The sequence below is a fragment of the Emiliania huxleyi genome (assembly GCF_000372725.1).
Source record: "Emiliania huxleyi CCMP1516 unplaced genomic scaffold EMIHUscaffold_34, whole genome shotgun sequence".
In the NCBI taxonomy this organism is placed as follows: domain Eukaryota; phylum Haptophyta; order Isochrysidales; family Noelaerhabdaceae; genus Emiliania; species Emiliania huxleyi.
The window spans coordinates 414,928-433,212 of NW_005199443.1; the positions used below are offsets into that span (position 1 = coordinate 414,928).

At 63.9% G+C, this 18,285-nt stretch overlaps 5 protein-coding genes across 5 annotated transcripts in view; 2 read left to right on the top strand and 3 right to left on the bottom strand.

Moving 5' to 3' along the window:
- The window catches only part of EMIHUDRAFT_450875 (hypothetical protein), a gene marked incomplete at its 5' end in the record, with an annotated part of 3,251 nt that extends 1,942 nt beyond the window's left edge, over positions 1-1,309 (top strand). Inside the window, 3 exons of the mRNA XM_005773350.1 lie at positions 683-775; positions 855-958; positions 1,034-1,309. Coding sequence (XP_005773407.1) covers positions 683-775; positions 855-958; positions 1,034-1,235 — 399 coding nt within the window. The 3' untranslated portion in view covers positions 1,236-1,309. The remainder of the gene's footprint in view (positions 1-682; positions 776-854; positions 959-1,033) is intronic.
- Positions 1,310-1,400: 91 nt separating this feature from the next.
- EMIHUDRAFT_101680 (hypothetical protein) lies at positions 1,401-2,073 on the bottom strand (the record flags this gene model as incomplete). The annotated part of the gene is made up of 3 exons (XM_005773351.1): positions 1,401-1,553; positions 1,621-1,686; positions 1,759-2,073. The coding sequence occupies 3 exons, from the start codon at positions 2,071-2,073 to the stop codon at positions 1,401-1,403; spliced, it is 534 nt and encodes a 177-aa protein (XP_005773408.1).
- Positions 2,074-6,845: 4,772 nt separating this feature from the next.
- On the bottom strand, positions 6,846-8,552 carry EMIHUDRAFT_208044 (hypothetical protein; the record flags this gene model as incomplete). Its single annotated transcript, XM_005773352.1, has 1 exon — positions 6,846-8,552. The coding sequence occupies one exon, from the start codon at positions 8,550-8,552 to the stop codon at positions 6,846-6,848; it is 1,707 nt and encodes a 568-aa protein (XP_005773409.1).
- Positions 8,553-11,834: 3,282 nt separating this feature from the next.
- EMIHUDRAFT_463813 (hypothetical protein) lies at positions 11,835-12,933 on the top strand (the record flags this gene model as incomplete). Its single annotated transcript, XM_005773353.1, has 2 exons — positions 11,835-12,562; positions 12,633-12,933. The coding sequence occupies exons 1-2, from the start codon at positions 11,874-11,876 to the stop codon at positions 12,931-12,933; spliced, it is 990 nt and encodes a 329-aa protein (XP_005773410.1). The 5' UTR covers positions 11,835-11,873.
- Positions 12,934-14,972: 2,039 nt separating this feature from the next.
- On the bottom strand, positions 14,973-17,702 carry EMIHUDRAFT_450877 (hypothetical protein; the record flags this gene model as incomplete). The annotated part of the gene is made up of 8 exons (XM_005773354.1): positions 14,973-15,252; positions 15,554-15,611; positions 15,685-15,755; positions 16,091-16,192; positions 16,562-16,653; positions 16,783-16,882; positions 16,951-17,343; positions 17,607-17,702. 8 exons carry the CDS (start codon positions 17,700-17,702, stop codon positions 15,169-15,171), a joined length of 996 nt encoding a protein of 331 aa, XP_005773411.1. The 3' UTR covers positions 14,973-15,168.
- Between the last annotated feature and the right edge of the window lie 583 nt (positions 17,703-18,285).

Genomic DNA, 18,285 nt, shown 5'->3' on the forward strand with positions numbered 1-18,285 from the left:
CTGAACACAGTGCACAACACACCGCCCTCCCGCCCTCATGATGTCGTCTTCGCCACGCATACCGTGGTGCCTCTCCCCTACCGCACCGCCCACGGACCTGAACCCACCACGCTGGATTCGGTACTCTGGAGGTGCGGTAGGCCGTGGTGCCTCTCCCCTCGCCCGCGGTCGCGCTCGCAGAGCTCGACCGCCTCCGCGCCCCCTCGCCGCCCGCCGGGGTATCTCCTCCGCCCAGCCTGCCGACTGGCGAAGCAGAGGCTCCCCACGGGCACGGCGGGCGGCGGCGCGGCGGCGGCGGCGGCGGGCGGCGGCGGCGCGGCGGCGGGCGGCGGAAGCTCGGCGGCTCTCGCGGCGGCGGCGACGGCGTTGCGGCGGGCTCGGGGCCTGGCCGCCGGCTGCCCATGGCGGAGTTTGAGTCGCGATGGCGCGCCGAGGCACAGCCGCTCCGAGAGAGATGGCTGGTTCCCCCCCCTTTGAGAAAAAGAAGTGGAATAGTCAAGCTTCAAGCCCCCCCTTCGGAGACTAGAGACAGCCACCGCCCGTATACAGGAGGGATGGGAGTGCCCCTTGCCCCCACTTGCCCGTGCCTAGTCAGGAGAGCGTGCCCCGATGATGGCCTCCCCTTGAGAAGGCGTCGAACCCGACGCCACTCTCACCCTCGGGTCACCCGCGACGGTGCAAGGTGCCTTTGCCGGCGGCGGAGGCGGGGAGCGCCGCTACCCTGGCGCTGACTCCCGTGGCGTTGGCCGCGGTGCCGAGCTGGCCGAGTCCAGCGGCGCCCATTGATTTTGAGGCTGCCCCTCCTCCAGCGCACACACTCGCACGGAGGATGGCGGAGCGGATATCCTTGATAGGTTGCGCCGGAGGTGGCGGCGGTGACGCCGGCGGCGGGGTCGTTGCCGCGCTACAAGGTGGTCGCTGGCGGCGGCTGCGACGCGCGTGCCTCCCTCCCCTTGCGGCGTCTCCGTCCCGAGAAGGTTCCGCCGCGCGTGGCACCGCGGGCCTCTGACGGCTGTTGGCACTCTGCGACTAGGCTGCTCTCGCGGGATGAGTGCTTCGCGTACGCACAGACGATGCGGCTGACCCACATCGGCTCCACCACGGACGAGGCCGAGTTCCCCGGGTGCGTGGTGTGGCAGGAAAAGCACGTCGAGTTCAACGAGCGCGGGAGCGCGGCCGCCGGGTGCGAGTCGGTTGAGCGCAACCACGGCCGCTGTGTGTGCGCAGAGGTGTGACTGTGACGTACCATAGCATTGGGACAGTGTGTGTATGATCAGAGTAGAGATGTTTTGTTTTCTTTGTTTATATCACGAGCCCGCCACCACCCGCCCCAGCCTTTCACTCCTTTCTCGACTCCACGCCTTGGCCCTTGGCCACGAACCACGCCTCTCGATCAGGCACTAGATCGCGCCGAGAAGCGCCAAGCAGACGCGGTCGGCGAAATCCTCCGCCTCTTGTCCCACTTGCGGCAGAACTGCGCTGGCGATCGCCATCGCCACGAGGAGGAAAAAGTTGTAGAGCAGGAATTGGTCAAGCAAGGTCTCGTAGGACACCTGTGTCAGGACGTGGTGGCTTTCGGTGCGTGGGTGGTGCACACAGGAACCGCCGCGTCTCTGCTACCTGCGGGATCATGCCCGCCACCGTGATCTTGTACGCCGCCATCGTTAGGAGCAGCGTGAAGGCGACCTATAACTCGGCAGCGGAAACCGTGACGATAGCATGGGAGCACACATCTCGGTCAGGAGTCCGGAGCGGCACCGATAGGCGTTCCATAGGCTCCGACGGTTGCGCGGCGAAGAGGGTGAAGGCGAGGCCGGAAAAGACGGCGGTTGGCTTCTCGTCTATCAGCTTACACGAGTCGTGCTCAAACGAGTTGAGCACCTCGATCCGCCCTGCAAACCACTCGACAGACTCGGTGGCGCCGTCTTTGAAGGTGACGAAGGACTCCCTCCGGTCCTTGGCTCCTTTCACACGAAGCTGGAGAAGGCAGCGCGCGTGGAATGACTGCGAGACAGTGTCGACGGACTGGATTTTGAGCACGTCAAAGCGCTCCAGCTCAGCATATGTACACATCGAGCCGCGGCATGCTCCTTGTCCGGTGCCCGCCGTGCGCAGCTGCCTTGCCTAATTGTATCTCCTCGTAGCGTACGAAGTGCGTCGCCCTCGTGCCTCGTTTCGGCTCATTCGATGCTGCAGGCCAGTCGAATTTACACCGCGCCGCGACGCTGTCAAAGTCGTCCCCGCTCTCGTCGTCACTTCCATCCAGCTGCGTCCCCCCTGCTGCCGTGTGTCGTGACAGTTCGTCTGGTACTGTCTCTGGTGGCTGCGCCGTTCCTGTCCGGAAGATCTCCCCAGTGTAGATGCTACACACCTCGAATTTCTCCAGCCCCCTCGTCGCCAGTAGGCCGAGTTCCCCTTCCGCTATGCTAGAGGGGCCTACCTTCGCCCATACCACCGTGCCGCCCGTCGTTAGCATGGCCGTCGTTACTTTTGCCGCCGCCTCTGCTGCTTGTCGGCGGAGCGCCTCGCGCCTTCCCTCGTCTCCATGCTCCTGGTCTTGTTCTTTTTGCTTTCCTGCGCTTCCTGTCGCTGGTCCGGCGACGTATCTTGTCGTCTGCCTTCGCTTCCTGGCGGGCCGCGTTTACTTCCCCTCGTCCCGTCTGTTTTCTCCTGCGTGGTCGCCCTCGCGTGCGCCGCTCGCCGTCTGTTCTCCTCTCTGCTCGTCGTCCTCGTCCCCTCGCTGTCGTCGCTTCCCTCCGGCGCTCGCCACGTCGTCGCTCCTGTCACCGCGTTTCCTGCGCTGGCCTTCGCCTTCGAGCTCGCAGTGGGTCGTTTTGAGTGTCATCCCCATCGCTCTCGTCGTTCTGCCTCTCCCCGCTTCGAGGCGTCTCTCTGCCTCTTCCCTTTCCTTCTCCTCGGCATCACGTTGTCGATGTCGCCTCCGTCGCCAGCAAATACACGCATTCGCCGCCCACTCCATTTCTCGTATCCTCTCCTTCCTTTCCTTCTGTCCCTCTCTCAGGCGCTCTGTTTCCGAGGCTACTCGTTCCTTCCTCTCCGCCTCGAGTCCCTTCCTCTTCCCTTCCCGTACTTTGATGATTGATGCCGCCGTCTGCTGCAGTGCCTTGAGTGAAGTCACCACCCGTGTGTCATACTCCCTCATGATGTCTTCTGGCGGGTCCTGGTCCATCACACTCGGCTCGGGTAGTCGTCCAGCTAGCAGTTGCTCCATCGCCTCCCATTCCTCGTCGCTCTCCCTTCTCCCTGCGCACCTCTTCGTCGCCCCAGCAATGGCGCGTACAGCGAGCGCCTGGGCTTCGCATTCTGCGGTGTGGGCGAGTGTCCGCCTCCTTGACTTCGGTGGCGTCCATCGTAGCGCCTTGAGCACGTCCGCCGCGCCTTTCCTCATCGCCCGGTAGTGCTCCCTCCTCTCTCCCTTCACCGCCTCGCACTCGGCGCATAGGACGTGCCTAGTGTTAGCTATTGTCCTGCAACATCCAGGATGCCAGCAACCTTCAGCCCCATCGGCACACGCTCCTCCTCCCTCCTCGTCCCACCCGTCCTGCCGCGCCTCGATTAACAACCTCGGCTTGCTGCTGGAGGACAAGGGTGACCTGGACGGCGCGGAGGCGGACAGCGACGAGAGCTGCTCCGGGGGTTCCGACTATGAGTCGGATTGCGCTGGATCGGACGGCGACGAGGATTAGGCGAGTCGGAGTTGCGGTGGTGATCGCGTCCCCGCTCGTGTGTCGTGTGGGGTGCCGGCAGAGGTCTGTCTGCAATCTCTCGATATATCGCTTATATTCAGGCGCAAAGTAGAGGTGCATGCCACCGAAGGCGCTGTCGAGGTTCGCCGAGCTTGGCGATCCGAAATCCGGGGAAGCCGCCGACGACGAGCGCGTTGGACTTTTCACTCCGGACAAAAACGGGCACATACAAAGCGGACGGTCGTGTGTGCGGCGGGGCCGTGTGGCGACGGAGGCGCGGGACCGTCTGTGGCGAGGTAGGTCGCGTCCCCGGATTTCCTTTCCAAACTTAGCCTCCACACCCTCTAGACCAGAGACTAGACGATTACCGCACAGCGCGGCGCTGACAGCGGGCTGCTGGGAGACGGGGGGGTCTCTCGCAGAGAGATGTGGCGCTCTATAAGGCACTCTTGTAGCATGCAGCACACAGACTGCATGGATTTGCCTCTGCATAGACGGGCTGATTCTACATTCCGTATTTCTCTGAAAATGCAGAATGCAGATGCAGAATGCAGAACCCAGCCCAAAATGTTTACTCTGCATGTGCAGGATGCAGGATGCAGGATGCAGAATCGGCCCCCAAATGGATTCTTCTGCATGGGTGCAGGATGCAGCGAGGATGCAGAATGCAGGATGCAAAATCAGACCCAAAGAGTTTGTCCGTTGGGTGCAGCTCACAGCTTTGAGCCCGATTCCGCATCCTGTGCTGACGATGCAGAATGCAGAACAGAAGCGGCCCCAAAGCTGTGAGCTGCACCCGATTGCAGGATGCAGATGCAGGAACCGCGCCGAGAAGGCAGAAGCGCCAAGCAGACGCGGTCGGCCAAGTCCTCCGCGTCTTGTCCCACTTGCGGCAGAACTGCGCTCACGATTGCCATCGCCACGAGGAGGAAAAAGTTGTAGCGGTGAAAGTGGAGTGGCGCCTCTTTTGATCGCGCTCACCGTGAGGAGTTTGCCGGAAGAACTCTGGGAATTCAACGGGAATTCCCGGTTGCGTCCACCCATACCGCGTTGGTGTCCAGTCCGAGCCTGACTGTTCTTCACCTTACTACATACATACATCCCGGTTGTTGGATCGTCGGTTCCATGTACTGTAATTTTAAAACGAGCAAAACACGCGCCCACGACGCCCTCTAGTGACGCGATGGCAATGCGTAATCAACATGATGAATGACCAGCGGCAACCTGGGTGTCATCTCGGAGAGCACGACGACAGAGGACGTGAGCGAGATGCAGTGATAGATAGATAGATAGGTACTCGAGTAGGGAGATGGGATCTTGAGGGGTATGGCGCCAGCATTGCCTGCGGCGAGAGAGAGGGAGGGCGACACCAACGCCGACGCCGAGAGGGAGGGCTGACAGGAGCGATGTCGGGGGCGGGCACGAGCAGCGATCCACAAAACGCCAAGCGCGGACGAGGGCGAACGAGGATCGAGGTGTGGCGTGAGCCGTGGACCATCCATCGAGCATCGTATGGAACACCGACAAGCTCAACAAAGTCGAACCAGGCCAGGAGCGAGGAGGTCGACATAATCACCGCGCACGAGTGAGGAGGGTGATACTCGAAACACTCGATGGCAGACACCGAATCAGCGTGTACGGCGTGTATATGCCAGATACAGGAAAGAGCAATGACGAAATTGTCGAGGCGTGGAGGAGCTCAAACAAGCGATATACGTAATACGACACGACATGCACGAGAGGGTGCTCATCATCGGCAACATGAATGCTGTGACGCGGAAATGGGTGGAGGAGAGAGGGCGGGAATAAGTAAGTGGGGACGGCGGACAAGGAAATGGTTTACTTGCTGGAGACCGAACAAATGGAGTCGCTGGGAACAGCAACAGGCGTCGCGACGCACAGGGAAGGAGATTGACCACATAATAGTCGACGCGCAGACACGAGCACGAGCAAGGACACCCACGTGCACCGGGCCAGTGCTTGCACTATGACCAATGCCGCAAAACAAGCTGCCGACCGAGATGGGGCGGGTGCAACATCGACACCGCCTTCTCGCGAGCCGACAGCGACTTCTCCATGTCGCTCCTCAAGAACTGGCGCACCCTCGTCGCCCGCAACCCCGACTTCGCCCTCGACGAGGGAGGTGCGTCCAAGTACCCCGCCATCGCCGCAGCTATCGCCACCTGCGAGTCCGCCCTCTCGGACTGGAAGGAGGTGTGCGAGAAGCGCGCCGCCCGCGACAAAAACAAGTACTACACCGTTCGCGGCGGCTACCTGACTGAGTTCTACCCCAAGAGCGTCCCGCTCCCCGAGCTTGAGTCCCTTCCAGCTACGGACGCGATTCTCAATGGCACTTGCAAATCCACGTACCCGCGGCCGCGGGCGCTCGCACCTCGCTGCCATCAAGAATCACAAGGACTGGTTCGCGCACACCAGAGCTCGTCAAGGCGCGGGATAACCCGTCCCTCGGAGACAGCGCCGTCAAAGACCGCGAAGCCACACGCCTGATCTCCGACTCAACGCCTTTCGCCGGCAAAGCCCTCGATGTCCGTGTCGACGGTACGTACGCCACCGCCCTCTCCTCCGACATCTCGCTTTGCGCCTCGATCTTGCCATCCACGCTGCTGGGCGCGATGTCATTCTGGGGCGGCGTTGATGCCGCCTCAACGGGAAGCCTTGCCTCCTCCGGCTGGAATAGGCGCCTAGGTCCTCATCGTTGATGTGCGTTCCCGCAATCCTCGAGATATCCGTCTCGCCGCGCTCATCCGGGCGCTGCGCCAGCAGGCGGCGACCTACGGAAGTGAGTGGCCGAGAGAATCCGGTGCTCACCCGCGTGGCGTGTGCCTACTCACTCAGGCTTCACTCGGCCCAGATCTGGTATGAAAGGACCCGATTGGGGCTTGGCCGGAGCCGGGACGACTGTCAAAAAGGCCGCCATTTGAGGCTGAATTTTGCCCCTCTCATTTCCGCACCGGGCCACCGTGGTGGACGGTGCCGGCTGCTACGCCCACCGGCTCGCGGCTGCGCGCCGGTCGAACGTCGCTAATTTACGTTTATCCGTCGCGGGTTCGACCCACGATCGGCTGGCAGCTGGCTGGCCTTGCCTCTCACCGCACGACAGCATCAAATCTCTCACACTTAGTGATAAAAGTACCACGACGCGCCACATCGCACGCCGAAGGCCTGCATCGTCATGCGTGTGGCGGAGATATCCCATTCGGCATACGGCCACGGCTTGAGTGCGTGCTTGAGCGTGAGCGGCCATGAGTAGAGGCTCCCCCGCGTGTACATCGTCTGATGCCTGACAACCTCGCCATCCGCACTGACCTTCCACCAGCTGAGGCCGGTGCCCGGCGGCGTGAGCAGCGGCAGCAGGAAGGCGGTTCGCGTCGAGCCGTTGCACGGCTCGCCCTCGACGCGCTGGAGCTGCTGCCGCTGGAGCGCATCAGTGTGTGGGTTGAGCAGCATCGCCCACACCACATTGGGCAAATAGATCTGCGCGGCCGGCGCGCGTAGGTGCGAAATGGCGCCCTCGCCGCCAAAGACGACGCGCTCGCGAGGGACGCCGACGGCCGCGGCAAGCGCCGTGCGCAACGGCGCTTGCAACCACGTTGCAGCCCGCATGAACGCACGGCTCGTCTCACGGTGCACGCGTCCGTCCACACCGAGAGCACGCCCACCGAAATTGCCGGGTAGTGCGCGGAAGCCGTACGCTTGCGACCAGAACGGCCTCGCGCTCTCATCGTCGTCTGCATGGTTGCTGTTCACGCCAAGGCTGAAGTAAGGCAGTATGGGGAGGCCATGAGCGACGTGCGCAAGAGTCCAGTACGGCCGACTTTCGAGCACAGACGCGGCCAACTGCTCGATGGTACGCACCGGCAGCATCTCCACCATCTCGTGCACCGAGGCGTCCAAGCTGGGCAACTCAGCGAGCACCCCACGCGTGCTGTACCACGTGAGCGGGGCGAAGCGCGCGACGAGTATCGCCACGAGCGCGAGCGTGAGCGCGAGGCGGCGGTGCAACTTGTGCAGGAGCGCGCCCAAGACGGCTTCGAAGAGCAGCGACAGCAGAGCGACGTCGACTCGCAGGAAGCCGACGAGCGGCACCGAGACGAAGAGCAGCCCGCCCACGCGCTCGACGCGCAACGAGATCCACGCAACAAACGCTGATGCGAGCAAACGTCGGCGCAGGGGGCGCTCGCAGCACTGCGCGGCAGTACACAGCAGCACGAACAGCAGCAGCGCGGCGCCCCCGACAACGGACTCACTCGGCAGCGAGCGCGCTGCGCCGAGACCGATTCGCGCGGCCGCCTCCGAGGCGATGTGCATATGCTGCGTGTCGATCACGTCGTACTGCACATGCAACGTCACTTTTGAAGTGGCGTTGCGCGCGGGCGGCCAGGCCACGAGGAACAAGGGCGATGCAGGGAGCTTTGTAACGAGGCGCTCGGTGCACGGGGAGGAGGGCCCTGCCTCGTGCGCGCCGTCGGCGTCGAGCGCCCCACTGCAGCTGAGCAAGTGCTGCTCAGCGTTGCACTCGCCGTGCACAAGTGTGAACACCCACTCGAGTGCATGCGGCGCACACGTGCTGAGCCGCAGCGCGGTCGCAGCATGTGGTGGGGTGACCGAGAACCAAGTCATCCGGGCGATCTCCTCGCTGAATGCGCATGGCGTGCGTGCGGTGAGACGCGCGAGCCCCGTCAGCTCAGCTGCGTTGGCGAGCTGTGGCGCAATCAAGTCGACGGTGAAGCGCGTGCGCACTGCATCGTTTGCTCGGAGAGGCGCCCAGCTGTGACCCCGCATGCTCTGATGCTCAAGCGCATGCGCTGAGCCGCAAGTCCCCATGAGAGGCGCAAGTGCGCGCGCACGGCAGGGCCGCGCCGCGCGCGATGCTTCGCAAGACCGCGGAGGACCGCGAGAAGTGTTTGCGTTGAGCGGGGTGGGGTGCGCCCCAAGCCCGCGGACCCACGCCCTCCGCTTCGCCGAGCGAGACTCGCGCACGGAATTGCTCGACACTTGTACGTACGTCTTTTAGCTACTGGGAGACAAGGGAGAGGGAGGTGCGATTTCTAGGCCCTTGGGGGCCCTACCAATCAGCGCAGTCGGAGAAGCCGGTGAACGAATCTTCGGAGAGGATGGGGCAGTCATCACTGCCGCGCTCACTGGGTTCGAGAGATTGTGCGAGAGATTGTGGGAGAGAGCTTGCGTCGGAGTCGTTCCTCCGCTCCCACCTGTCGAGTGCAAGCTTCAGTTCCTTGGAGTCGAGGTACCAGACGCCGTCAACCTGCCCTGCGCCCTGAGCAAAGTCGAGGGCCTTTTCCCTCTCGGCCCGAGCCTGGGCGGCAGCGGCCTGGCGTGTTGCATTCTTCTTTGCGTTTGACGGCTTCTTCTTACCGTCTCCATGGGTGCCCGCTCCATTGCCGCTCAAGTGCCCACGCGGGGCAGCAAGGGGCGCGCCACCAATTTGGCTAGGAGGGGCGGCTAACTTGCTCGTCCGGAAACCTGCCTCCGAAGAGGCATCTGCGATTAAGTCAGCATGCACGCTCAGGGATGATGTCGTTGAGTGCACTCGTAGGGCACTCACTGATTGCTCATGCATGGCCGGGGCCGCGATGTGTGAATTTGGAAATCGGGTCAGCACTTCCCTTGGGAGGAGAGGAAGTTTAGTCTTACGCTTGAAGTAGGCAAAGTATACCGGGCGGTCGCCGTAGACACGGTTGAGGTAAAGGCCAGACATCTTGCCCCTGACGGGTGAGACAAGGGTGTTGATGCGCCTGAGAGCGGCACGAGTGAGGAGGCCGCGTGCTGCAGCTTGCATGCGGGTGGCCAAAGACACCACTACCTGCTGTGCCGTCAGCTCTTCACGCCACTCCTGTCGCCGAGTCAGCACTTCGACTCGGCGCTCGTCTGCCACTTTCATGCCCTCCAACTGCTCTGTCACCGCTGCAAGAGCAGTGTCAGCATGCAGGATGTCGGGGGAACGTGCAGCAGCACCAGCGGTGCGCCGTCGCCGCCGGCCTCGCCGCCCCATCACAGATGGAACGTGAGCCGAGCGAGGCGATTGACGCCGCGGGAGGCCTTGGTAGTCGACGCAGCAGCCGCAGCGCGCGGGCGCAGCGGCCAGGGCGCGACAACGGACGCACGTCAAAACATGCGTCTCTCTCTCTCTCACTTGTACGGTCGCACACAAAAGACCTAAACGTGCACAACACTGGGCACGTCAGGGCACGTGACACTGCTCACTGGGCACGTATAAACTGGGCACGTGACACTGGCACGTGCGTGACTTGCGCACCGGCACCAATTTGCACAACACCGGACTTGCGCACCACTGGCACGTGACTTGCGCACCGGGACGTGCACAACACTGGGCACGTGACACTGCTCGTGACACTGCTCACTGGGCACGTAACTGGGCACTGGCACGTTGCTTGCGCACCGGCACCGATTTGCACACAGCACTCGGTGGCACACCCACGCCCTCCGCGAGCGCGCGGCGGGCGCGTGGACCGGCGACCAGGCTGCGCCCTACATTACCCGTCGGCGGTTCAGGCCTGCCGTGCGCCGCCTGCCGGAGCAGCTGCCCTCGAAGGACTACGTCGTCCTCGCTCACCCCACCGTGATGATCCAGCCGGTGCGGAGGCGCGACGACACCATGATGCAGAACGTGTACGGCCTGCCGATGGCGACCAGCGTCGGCATCAACTTCCTCGCGTTTTCAGAGCCGACGCCCGCCGAGCAGTGCATGGCCACCTTTGACCAGGCGCAGTGTCAGGTTGCCATGACGATCCCGAGGGGCGTGTCTGCGTCGTCGATCAACTTTGCCTTCTCTCCGCGCACACGTTCCACTGCATCCAGCACCGCTGCTTGGACCTGACGCAGCACGCCCTCTCTTTCCCTCGGAGCGTCTTGGCGGTGTTGAGCGACCCAGAAGGGGCGGTCCGTGCGCGGACCTGGACCACCGAGCAGTGGGCCCGCCACCTGCGCTCCTCCATTCAGCTCCTGTACTACCGCCTGAAGAAGTACAACAGCGATTACGACTTCGAGTTCCTTCACGATCGGCGCGTGGCCGGCATCAAGATGTTCTACTACACCAACCGCCGCGAGGATGTGTGGGATCGAACCACTCCGGGATGGGCAAGCCCATCAACTTTCACTGTGTTTCTCCCCTGCACCTGCAGGGGATAGCGGGGGAGGGGTTGGCTATATCTGGGACGGAGGGGAACAAAGAGGGGAAGAGGAGGAAAGGGAGGACGGGGGGGGGGGGGGGACCCAGGGGGGGAGCGGGGGGGGGGGGGGCTCAAAAAATCAAACCCTGCTGTCATAGCAACTCGTAGACGTATTACACACACAAAGACTCGTAGCAACTCACAGACGTATTACACCCACAAAGACTCATTGCAAGGCGAACCAGTGCCCTCCTCAGGCGGCCCAACCCTCATGGGAGAGTGGTCTCGGGTTGGTGTGGTCTCGGGTTTGACGCATGGGGTCACTCCCGCGAAACCCGTGAACTAGCCGGGGCAGTCGGAGAAGGGGCAACTCCGTGCACTGACGGTCGGCCGTCAGAAAACACGCCTCCGTGGCTCGGGTTACACCAATCCTCGCTACCCAACGCGGCCAAAGGATATCCACCTCGAGAACCTCGAGAACATGGGAGAGTGTGAATGGAGGGACACGTGTGGTTCAGACGAATAATACAAACCGATGGTCCCTTGTCGCAAACCGCACGCAAACCGCACCCCCTCGTCGGAGACTTCCCATGGGAAAGCAAGAAAAACCACCGATCTTCAACTGAGCCCCCCCGGGGGACCATCGGTGCCTGCAGAGCGAGGCATCTTGTGAAAGAGGCGCTCGGACACACGTGAACGAAACGGAGGCGCCTGAAGAATTCTTAAGATACAAGCCTCTCTCACAGCACACTGGCACGACAAGGGCGCGGACTGGCGCGGACTGGCACACACACAGGCTCACCACCGGAGCCGCCTAAGCGACTCCGTTAAGAACGGCAATGCACTCCGCACCATGCACAATGCCGCTCTCCCCGCACGCTAGCTCGTTCACCGTCTGCCACGCCACGGCGGTGTGGAGGACGACAGACAAGCGCTGCACTGAAGAAAAACGGACTCGCACTCGCGCCCAGCTGTTCCGGCTCCACCAGCAGGCAGAATGTCCTCTTCGTGGCCGTGCACGCCTGCCGAGCTTGCCGACGTCGTGTGGGAGCGGCGGTGGATCGCCCGCCCGGGGCTCAAAAGCAGCACACCTGGTGCCAGGGATGCCTCGGTCGTGGTGCGCTACGTCAGCACCGCCAGCGCCTTTGTCGATGTCCGCGTGGCCGAGAAACGGCAGCCCTGGCCAGCACAGGCGGTCGATCCGAGCGAGGTATCGGCCGCTGTGACCGACCGGGCGGCGGAGGCGTTTGCAGGGGTGTCCACGCTGGAGGACGGCGTGATACGTTGGCACGCCATCTTCAACCTGGATGGCAGCGCGGGTGCAGACGGCTGGCGGGCCGCCGAGTCGGGCAAGCCTCTCCCGACGGAGGACGCAGGCACCATGGAGTGTGGCTTGAGCACGCCGGAGGAGGAGGAACGCGTGTGGCTTGAGCACGCTTGGCCCGACGCCGCGCAGTACACCGAGGAGTGGGCGAAGCTCGACGGCGGGCCCTCGCTGGCGGCGCGGCGCGGCGACGGCGAGCTCCTCGTCGTCTGCGGCGACTGGTTCGGGTACGCGCGCGACACCCGCGGCGCGGGCGGCAGCGTCTGCTTCGCGGCGGGGCGCGTGTCGACGGGCTGGCGCGTGGAGAGCTCGGCGGCGGGTCCGGAGGAGGGGCGGCGCCTCGTCTTGCTCGGCAAGGACGGGTGCTGCGCGGCGCCTCGCTCGCCTGGGGGGCTGTGAGCAGCGTCTCTTTACACCTCTCGCTGTGAACAGGTGGTCGCCGCTGCCCGGCGCCACGCTGGCCACGCCGCTGCACGAGCTACTCGCGGGGCCGGACGAGGAGGTCGCGCCGGCCGCGGCCACACCGCTCGCGGCGGCGCCACCGGCGGAGCTGCGCACGGCGCGGCTGCTTCTGCGCCCGTTGCGGGCGGCACACGTCGACCCCGACTACGAGGCTGTGCTCGACGGGCTGACGCCGGAGGGGAGCCCGCTGCAGTCCGTCTTCGCGCGGCGCGACGCGTGGCCGTTCTTCGGGATGACGCGCGAGGAGGACCTGTTCGACCTGCGCCCGTGACGTCCGCGCCACGCACCACCACGCGGCCGCTCGAGAGAGCGGTCGACGCCCATACTGCTGGGCGTGGCGCTCTATCGGTCGACGCTTCGGCGTCGCTGCTTGGCGGGGGACCCGTGCCTCGACGCGGCGGCGCGGCCGAGTACGGCTCGGTGGCTCAGCGCGTCGCCACGGATGAGATGCGTTCCTGCATGTAGGGGGAAGCTCCAAGAATGTTTCGTTCTACTTGCAGGAGAGGTCCAAGCAATTCGAGTGACTGCATGGCTCGTCCACGCTCGCGTCGAGGGATACGTCCACCAGATAATGTGACTTGCTTCCTATTTGCGCCGTGTCTTGCAGCACGTGTTGTGACAAACAGGCCGCTATTAATGAAAATGGGAATGTTATCTAGTTTTACGCACACACACACACGATTCATACCGTCATGCAGTGTGCGAATCACTACCGTCGCTGACGCTTCTTGGCTGCTGCTGGCTTGGCTGATGGCCGTGCGGACTTGGCTGCCGGCTTGGCCCCCCGGCCCCGCCCCGCCCGCGCCGGCGCATGCAATGATGGGCCATCCTCATCACTGCTGTCTGGCGGGCGTGTCGGCGGCGGCGCCAGAGCCTTACGCTTCCCTGCACGTGCGGGTGCGGGTGCGGGTGCGGGCGCGGGTGCGGGTGCGGAGGGCGCCTCGCCGTCACTCTCGTCCTCGCCCTCGTCCTCGGACTCGTCGCACGAGGTCTCCTCCATGTAGCCCGCACGCTCCTCCTCGAACTCCTTCACCAGCTCCTCAGGCAAGTTCGCCACCGGCTCCCACGTGTTGTGCTTTGCCGCGTAGCCCTCCCACTTGATGTAGTACTTGCGCGCATCTCCGCGGTTGCGTACCGCCACCACGTCCTCCACCTGGAAAGTGCCTTGCGGGATCTCCTGTGACTGGTCGCTCTCCTCGCCGCTCTCGTCGTCGTCGCTCCCGCCGCTCTCACCTGCGCGCTCATCATCAGGGTCCTCACCGGAGCTCGCACCAGACTCGCTCTCGCTCCCGCCGAGGCCACGCCCTCTGCCACGCCCGCCGCGCCCGCCGCGCCCACCGCGCCCGCTGCGCGCTCCACCCTTCTTGCCGCCCCGCCCGCCGTCCTGGCCACGCCCTCTGCCACCGCGCCCTCCGCCACCGCGCCCTACCCCGCCCGCTCCACGTCCGGCTGCAGCCTCCTCCTCGTCCGCCAAGGCCGCCAACTGCTTCTTCGCCCGCCGCGTCTTTTCAGTCGACATCCACGACTTGATCTGCACCTTGTTTAGCCGATACTTGCGCGCAAAGCTGCCCTCGCGTGCGGCGAACCTTTGTTTGAACAGCGACTCGGCCGCCTCCTCGCTGATGCGGTCTGGCCGGTCGAAAATCTCCACCAAGAGGGCCTTCTGCTCGTCGGTCGCTCTGTCAAATGGCGCTCGAATCGCAGGTCCTCTCCGCGACTGCCTGTCGCGGACTCGCAGGTTTCATAGGGTTGCGTTCGCCCGACGCTTACAATGGCACACGGTGCGGGTGGCGCGGTCAGTCGATACGGCCACATTTTGTCTCTCTGGACTCGACACCTCGGGCGTGTGTTGCGGACCGCGGCGCGCACGCCTCCCTTACGACGTACCTTGACGACCGTCCAACCACGTGGGTTGTGCTTGTGGGCCTCGGTCTGTTCGCCGGGCTCGTCTCGGTGGGGCTTCTCTTGCGCAAGACAACGCGCCCGCGCACGAGCAGCCAGCCGGGCTTTGACTTGGCCGTTGCGACCCCGCCCGCTGCCGCGACCGTGAGCGCCGGGGCAGCAGATGGGACGGCGGCGATTCTGCCCTCGCCAGAGTCGCGAGAGTGCCGTCTTACACGCACTTACTCTCAGCTCCTCAGCCCCATGAGCAGCAATAGGATCAGCAGCAGCAGCACCAGCAGTTAACAAAAAGGTAAGGTAAGGTAAGGTAAACTTCTCCACACACACGAGGTGGTGGGGCAAGGGGGGGCAACCCTTAACAAAAACACGACCTGTGTGATCTCTCATTAGTTCATCGTTAGACGTCTACACAGGTTCACTCACATACTGCGCATACATGGTTGGTCGCTGCGCGAACTTTCGCTGCGCGAGAGGCACCCTTACCGCCGTAGCACGGGGGCGGCCACGGGCAGACGAATGGTACAACATGCGGCGGCGCGCAGTCCCGCCGGGGCGGTCACGAGAACCGTGCCTCGGGCAGAGGTCTCTGCTGCTGTGTCGGGGCTCAGTGCTTCTTTTTCTCGCCCTCGGACGGCGCGTCCGCCTTTGGCCAAGCCTTGTCGAAGCCCTTGTCGATGAGGTGCTCGACCTATTTTTCTTTTTTCAGCAGGTCAGCAGGTCAGCAGAGCTCTGCTGACGCCTCGAGCCTCGTCTTCTCCTCTCTCTCTCTTCTCTCAATCTCCCTCCCTGTCAGTTCAACGCTGGAGCTCCCAACGAGCGGTCAGTGCCCGCGCTAGCTTGGCGGCCTCGCGGCGGCCTCGGCGGCTGGCGGCATCTCGGGTGATCTCTGTGATACTCTCGGGGCAAACTACGGGGGAGATATGGGGAGATATGGGGAGATACGGGAGATATGGGGATATATGGGGAGATATGGGGAGTACAAACGCGACCGGCTCATCGATGAACGGCATCAGCGGTATGAACGCAAGGCCGACCAGCGAGGGCAGCCTATAAGACGGCTCCAGGCTAGCGAGTCTGCATTACTCATTCAAGTTAGGCTTGGCCGGCGGCGAGAGCTGGCCAGCGCGCGACCATGCCGCCGGCCATGAACTTTGGGAAGCGCTTCGTCAAGTTGTCTGCAGAGTGGACAACCTGCCGGAGGCGGGGTGTGGGGGCAAGGTAGATGCCTCCACACCCCTCAGGCAGGCAGGAGCTGGCACGGCATCTTCGACGCGCACGGCCCAGTGCACGTGGGTGAGCAGGCTGGCGAGTACAGACCACGCCTCACTGTCTTTTCACAGGGGAGGGGGGGGTGCGTTTCGCTGCACATGCTGACGCCGCCCGGCAAAGCTTGTGCTGTGAATAGCAGGCGTGGTCTGTAGCTCTGGACTCGCCAGGGTGAGCGATCCTGGTGGATGATGACCGAGGGCACGAGCTGTGAATAGCAGGCGTGGTCTGTAGCTCTGGACTCGCCAGGGTGAGCGAGCCTGGTGGATGATGACCGAGGGCACGAGCACAGACGCAATCGACTGGAAGGTGAGCGCGTGGACGCCGGTCCTCAGCACCGCCATCGGAGGCGAGCCCTTCGCCTGTGCAGACAGACAAAAGGAACCTCCCCCCCCCCCCCCCCCCTTTCAGCCTCTAGACCTCCCCTCTCATTGACCACTTCTATGTACGTGTACCCCAAGTTTCTCCGAGACCTCGCGAGCGGGCAGGTATTCACACCTCGGCAGTGTGGTCTGGGCCGGGCAGGGCAGTGTGGGTTTCGCTGGGCCGGGCAGGTAGGGGATCGGGCTGGGCAGTTGTGTGGCAGTGTGCGGGCAGGGCAGTGCGGCAGGGCAGGGCAGGGAACTATACACATTCGAGGTGGCCCTGTCTTTTGGAGGGAAGAGCTAGAATCATCAAGAGGCTTCCGCACGCCTGTGCACAGCTGTCCGCCGTGACGAGGCGCTGTTCACAGCTGCGCCGCCGCCCGGGCGAGCCCCCTTCTTCGCCTTCTCCTCGCAGGTGTTGTACACGACATCGACGCCGACGTAGGCCCACGTGATGCCTGTTCACAGCGCGCCGGCCGTCACCAGACGCCGTTCACAGCACGTGGTGGGCGTGCAGGCGCAGCGTGGATGCCTGTTCATAGCCGCACCCATGACGAGACGCCGTTCACAGCACACGGGGACCGCACGCCAGGCGCGGTGGTTGCCATACGCCAGGCGGACGACAGAGGCAGGCACCACTGGCCGCACCGACTCGCCGATGTCTGACGTGTACGCGATCAGCCGCCCCTTGACGAGGAAGAGCTGCGTGATCCGGCGCCTGTTCACCGATGCAAGCGTGGAGAGACGACGCTCACACGCACGCCACGAGCCGGCAGGGTGGCGCGGCGCAGGTAGGCGGCGTAGCGCGCGGGCCCCTCCTCGAGCTCGCGCTTGGTGTCTTCATCGGTGAAGTCCAGCCCGAGCGTGCTCACGATCGCCGCCGCCGCCCTGTCTACAGCCACGGCCGCGTCCGCGACCAGCTGCTTTGCCTTCTCCATCGGGTCACCATCCTCTGGTGGCGTCGCCGGGACCGTTGGAGCGCCAGAGGCGCAGGAGGCGCTGTGGTGGTAGCAGAGCGATGAAGGCACGGCGGCGGCCAGCAGCGGTCGGGAGCGCAGAGCTCGGCGGAGCATTGTGGGGCGGTCGTGGAGCGAATCGGCTGGCTCCTTTTTTTTGACTGCTTCCCTCGCGCCGACCTCGCCGACAAACTACCGCCGCAAAAACAAAGAAAAACGAGGCCGACTAGGTGGGCCCCCACGTGGTATGGGGGCGGGGTCCGGCGGACGCTGGCGTGGACCGCGCAGACGTGTTGTGGGGCGGTGGACTTCATGGCACCATGGAGGGTGGTGCGCTGGCAGCCCGACTCCCTGTCATTCCTACCTTGTGCTGCAGTGAAGACCAGTCTTATTGAATATGTTTGGAGGCGTCGATTTGTGCAAAAATGTGTGTTAGAGAGCGCTAGATGGCAAACTTTTTCTTCGCCTCCGGCGGGGCCGCTCGCCGCGGTAACGGAACTGATCGTGAAAACTCTCGATACGTAGTGGTTTCGTTGCAGAGCATAACTCATAAGAGTCCCTCTGAAGTTTGCGCGCGGAGCACTTGGAGCACTTGGAGTGCAGTCGGTAACCTCACATCCAGGGCCGGTGAGCTGAGAAGCGCATCCAGCGGGCCGGATGATCGGGATCGGGCTACGGGCTAGAGAGCCCTGACCCCTAGCTAGGGGGGGGGCGCGCATTCGCAGGGCGGAGGCGCCTCTTTTTGCTCGCCAGCCCTCCGCTCAACGGCCGTCGCGCCTCGTCGTCCTGCCTTGCCGTCGCTGGGCGACTCGGAGCGCGATCGCCGCTCACGGTCCCAGCCCCGGCCGCGCTGCCCTGGCTCCGCGGCGTCGCGCTCGACCTTCCTCCCTACCAGCTGGTCGGCGCCCCCCGAGAGCCCGCACCTGAGAGCTCGCTGCTCGGGAAGAGCAGACCTTGGCGTGGCAGACGGTGAACGAGCTAGCGTGCGGGGACAGCGGCATTGTGCACGGTGCTAAGTGCATTGCCGTTCTTAACGGAGTCGCTTAGGCGGCTCCGGTGGTGTGCCGGTGATAGTGCTAGCACGCGCCAGTTCGCACCTGTGTCGAGCCTGTAGAGAGCGGGTTCCAAATTCTT